This window comes from Aricia agestis, chromosome Z (genome assembly GCF_905147365.1).
Source record: "Aricia agestis chromosome Z, ilAriAges1.1, whole genome shotgun sequence".
In the NCBI taxonomy this organism is placed as follows: Eukaryota; Metazoa; Arthropoda; class Insecta; order Lepidoptera; family Lycaenidae; genus Aricia; species Aricia agestis.
The window spans coordinates 2,362,405-2,378,743 of record NC_056428.1 but is presented as its reverse complement, the minus strand read 5'-3'; the positions used below and the strand labels follow the sequence as shown (position 1 = coordinate 2,378,743).

The 16,339-nt window shown below is 40.6% G+C and overlaps 2 protein-coding genes across 2 annotated transcripts in view; one reads left to right on the top strand and one right to left on the bottom strand.

The window, feature by feature from the left end:
* The window catches only part of LOC121739071 (prolactin-releasing peptide receptor-like), a 59,431-nt gene that overhangs the window by 20,587 nt on the left and 22,505 nt on the right, over window positions 1-16,339 (top strand). The gene's annotated exons all lie outside the window — the stretch shown is intronic.
* On the bottom strand, window positions 7,857-10,176 carry LOC121739475. Its single transcript, XM_042131960.1, has 3 exons — window positions 9,354-10,176; window positions 8,696-9,304; window positions 7,857-8,572 (listed from the first exon to the last, which is right to left on the bottom strand). The coding sequence occupies exons 1-3, from the start codon at window positions 10,174-10,176 to the stop codon at window positions 7,857-7,859; spliced, it is 2,148 nt and encodes a 715-aa protein (XP_041987894.1).

Below are 16,339 nucleotides of genomic sequence, written 5' to 3'. Positions count from 1 at the left end.
AAGGATTATCAATCTATGTAATTATCGGATCTATAATGATTTACTTAGTAAAAATATTCGGTGATAGGCTGGTCGATAGTCTCGACGTTCAGAAAAGATTTTGTAAACAATTTACTCTGATTTGATTTGTTGACTTGCTTTTAGCAGAATTTGAAATACTTACTGAAACTGAAAAATTCTCGAAATGGGTGCTGATCTGAGTAATAATTTCTGCCTTTTGGTGTTGAAACCTTGGGTCCGTGGGGGCCTGACGCAAAAGCCCTTTTCAAAGATCTCTCCAAAAGACTGGTCGCCAAATCCAATGACCCCAGGGCTGGTGCTTACCTCGGCCAACGTATTAGTTTGGCCTAGGGTTGCAAACCATACTGTTTTAAACTGTAATTTAGGTTAGGTTTTAGCATATTAATGCTAAAACCTACCATTAGGTAGACACTTTAAGGAAAAATAATACATTTAAATGTAATAAAATTTATATTTATGAAAATAAAAGATGGATAACCATGAACTGACATAGAAAATTACATTACATTTTACATTTTTCTTATTATTTAGGTCTTTATTTGCCGTTATTTTAAAGATTTCATTTTCTTCATCATAGTAATACTAACTACATGCATCAGGAATATTATCCACGTTGTCTCCAGACTCTATCCATTCTTCTTCCATGCTGGAGTAGTAAGTATTGATTAATTTCTGTGGTTGGAACGCTATTGAAATATGACATTACGTATATTTTTTTGGAATATAAATTTTAACAAACTTATGCTATTAGTTTCTAATACATATTTTAGATTTATTCTCTTCAAAAATCTGGCCAATAAGTACTAATATAGAACAAAAATTTGAACTGTTGCGGAATTTATAGATTTATATTTCACATGCGGGCGGTATTTTCCGCGATCACAGGGCTCAAGCTATCAGAGATTACGCCCGCTTTAGATTTCATATTCTGTGATAAAGAATATGAAAAAGTTGCCCGTTTGAAAGCAACTTCCTTTGTATTTTCCAATACGGCTTTGCTGCCTGTTGCACCAGGCTAGGCTAAATTCAATATTTGGTTTAACATGCTTTTAAGAGCATGATAATGTTTTTAAACAATCGGCCAAGTGCGAGTCGGACTCGCGCACGTAGGGTTCCGTACTGTTATAGAGCAAAAATAAGCCAGAAATAATTGTGTTTTTTGTATGGGTTAAATATATTTTTCATTTTAATATTATTATTAATTAATAAAGTAAGTACACATATAATTCAGGCCTTTGTGAAAATTTCAAGTGCATACCTGTTGCCATTATTGATAACGAGCAAGAAAGGCCAAAAAAATCACGTTTGTTATGTGGGAGCCCCCTTAAATATTAATTTTATTTTCTTTTTAGTATGTGTTGTTATAGCGGCAACAGATATACATAATCTGTGAAAATTTCATAAGCCTAGCTACAGCGGTTCTTGAGATACAGCCTGGTTGTAGACAGACGGACGGACAACGAAGTCTTAATAATAGGGTCCCGTTTATGCCCTTTGGGTACGGAACCCTAAAAACAACATAAATCATAACTAGATCCCTATAAGATCACACTCTTTTACTCGACATGTCACGACTCACGTCTCTTATCTACTAGCCTCCGTGGTTCAGTGGTTTAGAGCGAGGTTATTAATTCGAAGATCGTGGATTCGATTTGCGCGTTGGAATATGTTATTTCTATGTTCGACTGGGACAATGAGCCTGATCTGTTATAACCAAATATGCAAGTAACATTTTAACAAATGCATAATCCATACGTCGAGTGAATGTAAAATGTCGGCCCTGCGCCTGAGCCCTGATCTCATCTGGTTGAGCACTACAAATGACTCTTGAGTAGATCTTGGTTTGAATTAAACCACCGTTATTGAAACCGGTGAGAGAGAGTACGTATAACAATATTTCAATAAAATTAAATACAGCAAAATGTTTCTACAACTCAAAAAAGTGTGTCAAAGCTGTTTTGGAAAAGTTCTATTTTACCGTTCCCGAATTTCTCTAAGTTATATTAATAGAGTCAATAACTTCTACACTTAAAATATCTGCGACAGTTAAATATATCTAAAATATAAAAGAATTAATAACATAGATAACAATTTCACATTTTTCACGAAACTTTAACCGTAGCTGAATTGTTACCGAATTCGTTCTGTAAAATATCTTGACCTGAATATACTATGTCTCGATAGGAAACTCCATTGAATTTCTCGGTTTGAAACGACAATATACAGTTTGAGTATGAAATATTCAGTCGCATGTTGTAGGTATATAAATATTCTCCATGACGCTCGTTAAGAAGTCGAAAATAAACGGGTTGCACTCTATGAATGCCGGGAGAAGTGAAAACAAAAGACGAAACGGGATACCCTCCCTCCATCTTACAAATTTTTGATCATGCAATCATCATAATATTTATTCTAGAAACATCACGGATAAACTAATTAAAACTCATTCGATGGATAAATCTATAATTTTTTTTTGGGACAAAGCCTTCCCTAGAAGGAGCGATGACGTCTTTTCCTATTTTTTTAAGAACTGTCTCTACCAGTTTCTCTATTAATAATTAACAATCGTATCGACCAAATCACCCTATCAATTCTGTGTTTACAAGCTAGGCCAGCAACGAACCTGCAGCTCTTCTAATGTTGCGAGTGTCCATGGGCGACGGCACGGTACGTTTGCTCGTTTGCCTCTTATTTAAAAAAAATGAGTCTGAGTTACGAAAACATGCTTACAGATAAAATATCTTGCGGATACGCAGTTAGATTTTCATTAGCAATGACCATGACCGCTCCAGTATTAATAATGGCGTCCCAGGGCGGAGATTTGCTTAAGTATGTCTTATTTTTTTTTTGCGGAGAGCCTTCAAGATAAAGCGTGATTTCAAATGGAAACTTTTAGATTTGTTACTTTTCGGGAAAATGTTACTGACATTTATATAAGTACTTTAGTCAGCTTTAGATCTGGCGCATAATTAGAAAGGTTAAAGGTATTGCTCCTACAGTTGTTGAGAAAAGAGTTTTCATTTCATAAAGTTTTTACTAATTAGTTACATACTCTTAAAAATGATGTTGCTATTTTTACAGTAAGCAGTCTACTGCTTTTTTTTAAATAATAGCATGCACGTAGCTGGTGTTAATGGTTCGGGTAAAGCCGGACGAGCGTAATAAATATTATAATTTGTGAGTTATGAGTCGCAGAATAAATATTTTTTCATACAAATCATTACTGACAAAATTACGCTCGTGTGAATCAAACAGGACTTTTGTATGAAACTGAATGCAGCAGAATTTCTGCCAGCCGAAATTATTGGCTTCTCCCTTATGGGTTCAGATGCGACCTAATTAAAAATTTAAAAAAGCTACAATATTGATATACTCGTATATTAACTATTCTATACAAATTTAATATTTCAACACCTTTTATGGTCGATTTACACGGGTGACTAACGGGTTGACTTTAGTCACCCGGCAAGCCACCACTCGAATCGCCTGTCCAAGTCGAATCGCCACCCCATTTAACACGGGTGACTAACGGGTCGATTTTAGTCACCCGGCAAATCACCAGTCAACAGTAGTATTCGCAGCAAGCGAGCGCCTGTGACTGAGCGTTTGCACGGTCGATTTTACTCACCAGCCGCATGCGGCCATTGACCGCATGACTTTGGGGCTTGCGACTTTAGCCGCATGCGGCGTAGTCGAATTGCCATTTACACGGTCGATTTTCGCCGTGCATCGGAAATCGTGCGGCTTTAGTCACCCGTGTAAATCGGCCATCAGGCTTCCAAACGAAAGGCACTTGACGACGACGGCACGCGTCGACATTCGTTTGCAAGAGCGCTTATAGTTTTCAACACTTTCTATTTTTAAATTCCGGAGTCTCGGTTTTTTCATCATAATTTCGTCGTCGTATTTTACGTCTTTAACAGATGACAGACGACCGACGAGAGCGCTGTAGACTTAGTTTGGACTAATTAGACGAGATATTCCGACGAGACTCTGCTTTATGGGCAGTAAACTTTACGCTACACTTATTTTACAGTATCCATTTTGTGCCTTTCATTCATAAGGTTTTCTTTTGCTGAATGCTCGACGTAACAAAATGGCGATAGCAATAGTAAATTGTCGCAATACATAATAATATGGTATGCGCATATTATGACGGGGTGCATCGTGGTGGGTTGCGTTTCCATGCACTTTTATGATCTATCGCATCCGAATGCAGCCCGCTCCACTACGCTTTTACTACTTTACCTAATATGCGCGTATCCTTAAGAGTCTTAGCCGGGCTGTTTCGCCACTTCCTGATAGGCTATCTATTAATTAATTTGACAGATAGAGTATGGAGAATCTGTCAGATAAGTTGTGGATAGCCGGCTCTTATCAGTAGGTGGTAAAATAGGCCCTTAGTCTTATGTAAATACATAATACAGTATACGTATTACAAGTTTTTTTTATTTTATACCAATATAGAGCAAAAATTAGAATAACATATTGCCCTAGCTCTGAATCGAGATGATTCACGATTCACGAAGTAATCATGGTCACAAGATCAGCTAGTAGTAAACAGATTAGAGAAATGTGTTGTCTCACCATGGAAATATTCCAACTGATTCTAAGACATACATGTGTGAAGTGGGTAAGTAACAATTTGAAAAATGTCTTTTTTTGCATAAATGATGGATTTAGGGCAGAAAAAAGATTGAAATAACATAACTGTGCATTTTATGTGTAGCCAGACATAATAGATCAAAGAGATAAGTTACAAAGAATTTTCAAATTATAAGGGACAAAATGAGTAATAATTATTGTCCTTATGTTATATAATGTTAGTTATGTGGTTGTTCCAGTCAGGTCTTCATTTATGATATGTCATTACTAGCTATAATAAAAATATCAGATATAATAAAAATATTGATCAGGATTATAACGGAACCAATAATGTTATTTGTCAACTAGATGAGCCGGTGAACTTCTTATCACTTTACTCCTAATATTAACCTTCCCTGGATTGCCACGAACATTTCAAGACTAAAGCTAGCCAAATCAGTTCAGCCGTTCTATAGTTTTAGCGAGACTAACATAATTTAAAATTCATTTTTATTTATTAGACTAGCTAACCTGGCAAACGTTTATTGCGTTATGACTTATGAATTATGATATGCGTTAAACTATAATATTTTGCATTAATAATTTCCTCTTGCACCACTATATTATGTAGGTACTAGGTATTCAAAAAAATAGATTAAGGGCTTGTTTCTCTACCTGATAAGTGCCGGATACGCTATCCACCACTTCACTTGAGAGATAGAGTATGGAGAATCTGTCAAAAAAGTGGTGGCTCTTAATGAACCGTTTTTCCTCATATATCGAACTTTTTACCCAAAGACCCAAAACCCACCCACACCCAAAATATTTTCGTCGCCAAAATGTCCGACTTATTACTCGATTTGCATTCGCTCCCGCACTCCGACAATAAATCCGGCTGACCGAGACATCCGGGTTCCAGATAGCCGGATTATAGCCGGATTATTCCCGACGATTTAACACCAGACATATTGGAATTTGTTCTCATTAAAAATAATGTCGATTAAATTTATATTACGATAGAATAGTCCGTGGTTGGTGGAAAAAGAAAAAAAAATCAAAACATTTCCAGATTCTGCGTGTTTTTTTTGGCACATTGAAACGTCGCAATATGACAAAGTGCAGCTTTGAGCCCCGGCCCCCGGGAAAGGAATTATATTATAATAAGTACTTCTTAATTTTTCAGCATGGAGTAGTGTGCGTTATCTATACTAATATAATATAATCTTATATCTTTAAACAAGCAATTCTTGTATATATATACAGTGTGTAATACTTTAGAGTGTGTACGTGTTCCTTGTAGAGAGTTCACTGTGAAAGTAGCAGCTCTGAAAGACGAAAATTTTTTTTCACTTTTGTATGGGCAAGGGCCCGAGCGTCACGAGTTTCCCCATACAAGTGAAAAAAAATTTGGTCTTTCAGCGCTGCTACTTTCACAGTGAACTCTCTACAAGGAACACGTACACACTCTAAAGTATTATCACTTATCTATAAAGATAGGTAAGTACTGACAGATATTCAAAATCGATTCAAACTATGAAGTTTTGACGCATCCATACTGATTCACTGGCGTCTGGAACGTTAATTGTGACGGCAAACACGTTATTTCATTGTTGGCGTTACCGCTTAGCCCGACCGTCATGACGCTTAATGACGCTAAGCGCCATGCAAACACAATTATTATTAAAATATAATGCTGTGTACGTAACGTTGTTTGCGCTACTTATGTTACGAGGTGACGTTGTTATGCCTTTAAGGCTCTATTATAGTCATACCATGAAGTTAATATAGGTACCTAGCGGAATAGAGAAACAAAGGCCAAAGCAAGAGAGCTGTCACTATCAGTAACACTGCGTGGTAAAAAGAGACGTGTGATACATGACAGCAGCACTCATTTTTTGACGTCCGGTCAGCACGTGCCGCACGTTGACAATTTAATCTCATAGAATTCATGTTCAATCATGCTTGTGTAAGTGTAAGTTTTTATTATTCGTAGGTATACGTACACATATTTTCACATACAGATATAAACCAATTTCGGTTACGTTTGACAGCTCGAGATTGTTGCTCTATTCCGCTAGGTATATTAACTTTATGAGTCATACACTTTGCTTACGACTTAAGACATCCCATCCATCCATCTTTGACCTTCTGATTTTCTGCCTGCAGTTGTGTTTTTCCGAGATTATTCTCAAAGTTATATGAGTCATGACTCATGAATAACCCTGGATTTCTATGCTTCGACTGTAGTTTATCTCTTGTATCGTCTTTTCGATTGATTACATTAAACATGTATGATTAAACATGTAAACTTCTGTCGAAAAATCCCAAAATCGATTGCTACGACTAAAACTTTTTTGAAACCCTAAGTTTAAACAAACCGTTTACGATTGGGCCAGAACGTATAACATAGCCCTCCGACAATCGAGTGAAACTACGAACAAAACAGCCAACAGGCTTTTTAGTAAAAAGTACTTTTAACACGGTAAAGTTTTCCCGCATTCCCGTTCAGAGAGGCTTAGCTAAAGTTTTGACAGCGCGCACGTGACATGTGTCATAGAACTCACGTTTTAAACTCATACAAACAGCATACATAACTAAGTTAGCATACAAAAACTGTAACTGTGTAAAACGAAATTAAGATAAAAATAGGTATTGGTAAAAATCTCCTATATAAAACCAGAGACTATGTCATATCGGCCGGCACGCGCCGCTGTACTAATGCGTACTCAGCATATTTAATTTCTCAAATCGGATCACAAACTTAGAATCATTTATAATATTTCGTCTCTCTACATAGATCATTGTGATCTACAGAGACACGAAAATATAATATTATTTTTAGATCCATTCAATTGACATCTGAGGGAATATCTTTAAATATCAGCTATTGATGCGAATACTGGCAAGAATTGAGGCAATAATTATGTTGTTATTCGCGATACATTGAGAAACCTCCTCCATTTTGGAAGTCGGTTGAACCAAAATTTCTCAATTCGACCTTTTTTTTTTGAGGAGGGGAAATACATTACGCATCCCCCGCCCCCTCGGGGGAGGGGGCAGGGGTATGTCGGACTCCCTCTGCAGAGGCTTACCGACTAAAACCCCCCCATGCCCTCGTCAGCGCTACACGTGAAGAAGCGGGATCGCAGTGCATTCACCGCGTCCTGCAGCAGCCTTTGCCGCCGCCTGTCTGCACCGAGAGGCTCCCCGGGCATCGGGGGCGGTGATCCCCCGATCAACCACCCACAGGCCTAGGCTTCAACCTCCATGGCGGGGGCGGTTTCACTCGCCCCGGCCTTATTGGCTCCAGGCCGCTTACGCGGCTGAGCCTTGGAGGGAGCCTTGCGCTTCCTCCTCGTGCTGGGAGGCTTGTTGGCTGCTGTAAAACAGCCGTTACTCCCCAGCACGTGGTTGCTTTCTCTACCGAGCTCTGCGCAGAAGAAGCAGCTGGGCTCCTCCGTGCAGTCGGCGGCCTTATGCCCCGGCTTCCCGCAACGGAAGCAATTCCCGCTACGGTCTACCGGGGACTGGCAGCTCGGTGCCAGGTGGCCGGTGTCCAGACATCCGTAGCACCGCTTTGGCCTCGCGGCCAGCAGTACCACTTTTACCAGGACCCACCCCACCTGCAGCCGCCCAGAAGTTACTAACTTCTTGGCGGCGTCCGTGGGGACATGGAGCCACACGCTCCGTGCGCCCCTGGGGCCTACCGTGATTTTGCCCGACCGGATATTGGTGGCCGGGCAGCCGCCTTCTTTTGCCGCCGCCTTGGTAACATCGGCGGCGGTCGCTGCGTCGTCCATGCCGGAGACGAGCAAATCTACTCTTTGGACAGGGCGAGCGATTTTCACTGCGTCCCTATCGAGGACCTCCCTCATTTTGTTCGCGAAGGCGTCCGCCTTCTGCTGGGCGTCTTCTCCGGTTACCTCCCAGTATCCGGGCACCCGTCCTCGCCAGTCGGAATCGGACCCTGTTTTTGTGGTTTATACCCACTTCCTCCAGGTCGATCCGACTCGTCGCCTCCTTCAATATAGAGGCATACGTCACGCTCTTGTCCACCTCCTTCTCCAGCGTGAGAATTATGGCGGCGGACTTGAACGGACGCAGCCCTTTCTTCTTTTTCTTCTTCTTCTCGGGGCGGCTGTAGATGGTGTAGCCGCCCCCTTCTTCTTCTTACCCTTCAGACCCACCGTGGTCCAAGGGGTCTCTGTACAGGTGGAGCTGGTATTCGCTTCCCCTTGCGCCGCCTCCTGAGCGGCCGTTGTGGGCCGCTTCTTTTTTTTCCTGGCCTCTTTAGGCCTGGGCGCCGTGGGTGCAGCAGGGGCCTCTAGAGGGGCCGATGCAGCAACTGACGGTTGCGACTTCTTAGCCGGTTTCCCTTTCGCCTTGTGCAGAGGGGGTCCCGGCATTTCTTCCTCGATCGGCGGCCTTTTGTCCGACGCCAGCGAGGGTCTCCGTCTCGGTTCGGGCAGAAGACGGTCCTCCAACCCAGCAAGCCTGGCGTTGAGCATATTGCCAAAGGTCTCCACATTTGCACGGGAGACTTCAGCCAATAGCTCACGCACGTCACCACCAGTTTGCTGGGAGATCTGTCTGCGCAACTCGTCGAGCTCCTGGCGTAACTTCGCCACTTGCTCTTCGAGCCGCGCATTCTGAGCTTCCAGCCGCTTGATCTCCTCCGATGAGGAACGATCTTTCAGTTCTTAGAAGACCATTTTAATGGTAGCCTCCGTAGTACCATACGTAGGTACCCTTAAGATTGGAGGACTTCGTGGCAACCATTTCAATGGTCTTCAGCAAAATCTCCACCGTCCTCATGAGATCAACGCCTGTCCGCTCCATAGCCTCTTCTCGCGAAGGAGAAGAAACGGGGAGTCCGGATTGGGAGCGGGCGGAGCTGATAGTCGCTCGCGTTTTCCTCGCCTCCCGCGCTGGGTCAGCGACCTCTTCCTCAGCCTGTAAACGAAAAGCCTCTTCCTTCTCCCGATTAAAGTCGGCCTGTGCCTTCGCCAGACCGGCATATTGGCCGGTTGTCGGCGGGCGGCCACGACCTCTCTTTGGTTTGGACGCCACTCCTTTGCTGAGGGGCGGTGCCATGTCATCATCTGCTCGCCTCTTTCGACATGTCCTGTCCAGGAATGCGGGCAGGCCCCCGGAGTCCAGCGACATGCCAGACATTTCGCTGGAGTCCGAGAGCACGTCCTCGCTGTCTAGGCCAGGAGTGTTTCGTCCGGGGATTCGAGACGGGGGCGGCATGATCGCTTCGCGTGTCAGCAGGACATGCGGAAGATCTTTGTCGCCCCTCAACTTCTTCTCAGTCTGTGGTTCCGCCGCCGGCGCGGTAATGGGCGCCGGCTTCGGGCTGTCGCGCTTTTTCGCGCCGTCATTGCCTCCTAGGGCCGCCAAAATAGCCCTCTGCCTCGCCGCTTTTGCGGCCTCCGATTCATTCAACGCAATTTGTGCCGCCCCCGTATACGCGCGGCAGACATCTCCTTTCGGGGATGTGTGGCATTCCCCGGCCGCTGAGGGACCAGAACCCGTCCGGGGAGTATTTTTCAAGTTGCGCTCAGCCATCTTAATCTCTCCGACACCCCGGGTCGCGGGCCCGTCCTTCACACTGCGGGCGCAGCCAAACACACACGACAAGCACGCGCACAAACACACGCCATACCGGCGTTCAGCCACCCCTCCCGTGTCACCGTGAAAAAGCTCACGATGGCACGGGGGAGGTGCCCAGGGACACGACGTGGACGGACCGGTATCGCCCCCTTCTCAATTCGACCTAATCTAACCTAACCGTAATATAATATTATATTATAATTTTTTGTTCTTTTGAGCATATAGATTGTTGAGTGCCGAAAGTACTAAGTTTATAAGTATTATTTTGTTCTATGACAAGGCGTTATGACACATTGTAGAAAACATATTATTATGTGAAAGGATATGGGGATTTACTACCCACTTGGTGTTTTCCTCATACGGGTATCCCTTCTTTTTTTAATGTAGACGTATGTATAATAATTGTGTCTAATATTAATACAGATAGTTTTTATACCTCTGCAGATTGCCAACGTAATATTTTGCTGTTGCATGATTTTCAAGATGCTCGTTACAAACTTAGAACGAGACCGACCGAAAGCCTTGGGGGAGGCCCTTGCTTAGCAGTGGGATAGTATAGTCTCATTAAAAATATGTTTTCAAACACAAACCAGCAATATTGTTTAACTGTAATTTTATAAAAAATCCATATCCAATAACAATATCTACCTACTTTTCAATGGCTCACAACTTACAAGCTATTGTACTATCGGAAAAATTGATTCATAGGTAAATGGCTGAGTTCGCTAGGCATGTGGTCAGATTATGTAAAATCAATGTCAGTCGTGAATCGTGATCTGTCGGCTGGCCGTGACATAAACCAACCAAATTACGTAGATCAACTATCTGTCATAGATCAATTATCCAATAGCACATTTATAAAGCTAATGAGAAAATTAAGCACCGTCTAGTCTAGTAAAAGCAGCGAAGTCTAAAAATTTTAAAAGTTCTCAGAATTTTGTTAATTTGTAACTCAATTTGTTGTTTTTTAGAACTGATAATGTTTCTAAAACAAGTTAATCCTAATAATATTTTGCGTAAATTAAAAACGTCAACTTGTTTAATTTTAATTTGTGAAGTAAATTTTTAGATGGATGGCTAATTGTGACATGTTTTGTTCAAGTCTAATGAGATTTAAAATATAAGGTAAATCACAGTTATTTATTTTATTTGACATTGATTTTACAAAAAACATATCATATCATACATATCTAGCATTTGGAAGATGAACGTAATTATTAGTGTGTAATGTTTATGTTTATTACCTCTTCACATAGAAACAATAGTTTAGATTACACATCTTTTTATTTAAAAAGTACAGTGTTTTCCATGGCATACTGTAAATAGGTATGTCGGGAATTTTCTTTCGGGAACTTTATCTAGATACAACCAAAACGGTTGTAAAAACCCACTTACAAAGAAAACGAAAAACCCCACGCTATCTAAAGCAAAATGAAAATCAAGGAAAAGTAATTTCCAATTCCAAATAAATACATTTTCCAAAAACATCTTGAATACATTTAGAACATCAATCAAAGTACAAAAACTACACCACATTTCTGTGAAAAACACGACTCACTATAATATTGTATAGTCGAAGACAAACTACCATTCCTTGACCTTATTTCCTAGTGATGGAGTTCATAACTTGTGAAAAACTTTTGGGAATCGACTGTACAATCCGTAAAAAGTTATTTTCCATTTCTGAAAATGAACCTTAAGTTGTTTGTGTTAAAGATGCTTTGACATCAAATTATAACACTAAAGATAACAATATACGACAAGACGCAGCAGGGCGGGCCGCATTTTCAATACATTTTGATTACTGAATATGGGATAAGTCCTAAAAATATATGTATGAAAAATGCGGCCCGCTACACTCCGTTTAGTAGTCTGTCTATCTGTAGCTCTAATGTTGGTGAAATTATAGTGCTTCAGTCTGAAGCACTATAATTTCACCAAGAAACTATGTACCTAGCGGAATAGAGCAATAATCTCGAGCCGTCACACGAAACCGAAATTGATTTACATATTGTGTGTGTAAAAATATGTGTACGTACACTTACACAAGCATCTTTCTATGAGATTTAAAAATGGTCAACGTGCCGACAGGACGTCAAAAAAAGAGTTCTGCTGTCATGTATCACTGATCACACGTCTCTTTTTATCACGCAGTGTTACTGATAGTGACATTTCGCTTGCTCAAGCCTTTGTTTCTCTATTCCGCTAGGTATATTAACTTTATGGCTCTACCAGCTGTCGCTACCAACGTGAGGTGCAATAATATAGAGTTATAGCTCTTGCACATGCAATGCAATAATAGCTCTTCCATATTATTATCAGTTCTTTTATATTAAAAACCAGCATATTGTTGGCAGACAATTTATATTTTATGTAATGATGTCTTGGCTAATAAGTTTTTAAAACTTCCGATCACAATATACAAGGTAACAAAACTAAGTGATAATACTTTAGGGTGTGTATGTGTTCCTTATAAAGAGTTCACTGTGAAAGTAGCAGCGCTGAAAGACCAAAAATTATTTTTACTTTTGTATGGGGAAACTCGTGACGCTGGGACTGTTGGTCTTTCAGCGCTGCTACTTTCACAATGAACTCTCTACGAGGAACACGTACGCACCCTAAATTATTATCACTAAGTTTTGTTACACCCTGTACATAACTTATGTCTTATTGTTTTGCAAACTATCTCAACTTTCGGCCATTATTATTAACCGCAACAGCAATAAAACTGTCACATTCGACTGTATCATAATATTATTTATTATGATATCAACTATTACAGAAAAAACTTAATAATAATACGTATTATAATAGGCTGCATAATATTATTATTAAAGATGTTAAACGCCTCCGTGGTCCAGTGGTTTAGAACGTGCGCGCGTGGCTTTTGACTCGGAGGTCGTGGGTTCGATTCCGGCGTTGAAAACAATACAGGCTGATCACCTGATTGTCTGATAAGTAAGATGATCCATGCATCGGATGTGCATGTAAAAAGTCAATCCTGCGCCTGATCTCTCGCCAGTCGTGCCGGTCGTCCGTCCCACTGGGTTATGAGAGTAAAAGGAATAGAGAGTGCTCTTGTGTACTGCGCACACACTTGGGCCACTATAAAATTACTCCTGCGTTATTGGCCTGGCTTCAATGAATCCGGCCACCGTCACCGAAACCGGTGTGGGAGTTATTATTAAGGAAAACTATAGAAATATACGTGCCCTCTATGACGGATGACCGCAAGTCGGCCCGCATTTTCCATACATGTTTATGACTGAGTACGCTATAGGTATAAAACACAATTATGTATAGTAATATGGAAAATGCTGCCTGCTCCGCTGCGCGGTGCGCCTCGTCATAGTGTGATCGTACGTATATTAGTAAGTACGAATATTTGGGAATCCAAAATTGATGTTACACATTACATCCTTATTACTTATTATTATTGACATATACTTTATCTATGCTACTTTTGGTCGTTGCCATAGTACCGAGCTTATTTACGTCACTTCATTACTATTCTTTACAAATAAAGCACTACGATACAAAATGCTATTTTAATTACACAACAATTATAAATAAGTAAGTGTGTCTGTCTGTCTGTTACTTCTTCACGCCCCAACTGCTAAACCGATTTTGCTGAGTATAAATTATATACTTTTTGACCCGGGAACGACCACAAACGACATAGATACTTTTATTCCGGAAAAATGTACAGTTCTTGCGTGATAAATGAATTTGGAGCAACGGAGATGCGGGCGTCATCTAGTTTCTACTAATCTCAATCTCAATCAAAAAAAAAATTTATACGTGGGAGAGCCATGCTTCGGCACGAATGGGTCGGCTCGACCGGAGAAATACCACGTTCTCACAGAAAACCGGCGTGAAACAGCGCTAGCGCTGTGTTTCGCCGAGTGAGTGAGTTTACCGGAGGCCCAATTCCCTTCCCTACCCTCCCCAATTCCCTTCCCATCCCTACCCCTATTCCCTCTTAAAAGGCCGGCAACGCACTTGCAGCTCTTCTGATGCTGCGAGTGTCCATGGGCGACGGAAGTTGCTTTCCATCAGGTGACCCGTTTGCTCGTTTCCCCCTTATTTCATAAAAAAAAAAAAACTCCCTACCTAAATCCACAAAGCGCTTAGTGCCGTGATAATGATGATGATCCTTCAGCACCACGTGACGTAGTTGACTAACGAGCTTCTAATATCGGCCTAAATCACTCGGCCACTAATGAAAATGTAAATTACACTTACAGCCGTGTTCTTACTAAAATTTTGTATTTTGTAAGACACCGCGATCTGTGAGTGTAATGTTATGTAAATAACACTCACAGATCTCGGTGTCTTACAAAATGTAAATTACATTTACAGATAGTGGGGTCTTAAGTTAGCCTTCGACCCTCAAATCCGCATCGCAAATCGGCAAATTAAATGCCACTTTATGACCTAGAGTCCTAGACTATAGGTTTCATTTTCTACCTGTATTTCGCTTCATTTCGCTCTACACCACGCAGCGGTGACATGGGTCGTCACCGCTGCGTGGTGTAGAGCGAAATGAAACCTATAAACCTAGGTCATAAAGTGGCATATTATTTGAATACAATGAACAATTTTCAACATCTATAAAGTAGTGTCGACAGCTTCTGCTGAGCAGTTTTAAGCGTTGCTGTTGCTTTATCCTATCAGACTGAGGCCTGAGCCCCGATTTTACCAACGTCTGTTAGTGTTAACAGCTTGTTAAAATGCATCTTCTCTTTCGTTCATAAGAAAAACGAAAGAGGTGACGTAATTCTAATTCGAGCGTTAATTTTAACATTCGTTGCTGAAACTTTGGTTAAGGCAACTTGAAAATATTTGAACGGAAAGGAAATGATCGCAAGGACTGCAAGCCGGGAAGTTGAACAAATCCATACTTCCATATCCATACTAATATTATAAATGCGAAAGTGTGTCTGTCTGTCTGTCTGTTTGTCTGTTACCTCTTCACGCTCGAATCGCTGAACCGATTTTGCTGAAATTTAGCATGGAGATAATTTGAGTCCCGAGAAAGGACATAGGATAGTTGTAATCCCGGAAAAATGTACGGTTCCCGCGCGATAAACGAATTTTGGCGCAACGGAGTTGCGGGCGTCATTTAGTATATAATAATTTAGCTCATGGACGACGATTGTGCTTATGCAGCTTTTCAACGGCAAAAGTAAAGCAGCAAGTCCATGAATCTTTCAAACGCCGACGTTTCACACTAGGAATTGTTGTCGATACTCGATAGCACCTAAGTAATTTGTGCTATCGATAAAGTTTCAAAATAACATCGATCGAGACGCGACAAATTTTAGCACACACTTCACTTTAATCGTCTTAGTATCGCCTAATTTCCCTAAATAAAATAGTAGGACCTAGAATAATATTCATTTGCCTATTTTTTCCTGGTACCTACTATATAACTAAATAGTTCTTAGCATTTTCTGTGTCTTGCAATTTGTACTTGTAGAATTGAGCGGATTTTCTTCAGCCATTTGAATTTAAATCTTGTACCAATTCCTAGTGTGAAACGTCGGCGTTTGAAAGATTCATGGACTTGGACGAATTAAAAAACTGTTTCAGAGTGCTGATTCTAGTTTAAATAGTGGATTATTGTTTAGAAGAAAATTTAATGGTTTAAAAGACACACCCAGAGACATTTTTAATGATTATTATAGTTCGGGAGCCCTAGAACAATTTTTTTTTGTTACTATCAAGCTAATTTTTTGTGAGTAGCTTCATTTTGATAAGACAAACAACATTTTCATTTGCGAAAAATCTCGAAAGTGGTAGCTAACAGAGATAGAAAGGATTTCATATTTTGAATTGATGGTCCTAAAATATAGACTGTTTTATTTGTAGGACAATCTTACTCTTAAATTATATAACTGATAAGTAATAACCTATCAATATACAAAAAATCAGCTCGTTAGGATTCCGTTATAGGGTTCTGTAATCAACAAAACTTGGTTGACTACTGAACCCTAAAACGGAACCCTAACAGGCTGATTTTTTGTATATTTTTTGTATACGCTGGCAACCCCATCCCACCACTCGATCGATAATTTTTTTTTTTTTGGTGCACAGGAAGTACAGGGCAACAGTT

What these genes read in the sequence shown, in the direction of transcription:
- LOC121739475 (XM_042131960.1), bottom strand. Translation starts at nt 10,176, where the DNA reads ATGGCTGAGCGCAACTTGAAAAATACTCCCCGGACGGGTTCTGGTCCC. An exon ending in GAAGTCCTCCAATCTTAAGG is followed by an intron (nt 9,305 to 9,353) that starts GTACCTACGTAT and finishes TGGTCTTCTAAG; the next exon opens with AACTGAAAGATCGTTCCTCA. An exon ending in AAAGGGCTGCGTCCGTTCAA is followed by an intron (nt 8,573 to 8,695) that starts GTCCGCCGCCAT and finishes CCACAAAAACAG; the next exon opens with GGTCCGATTCCGACTGGCGA.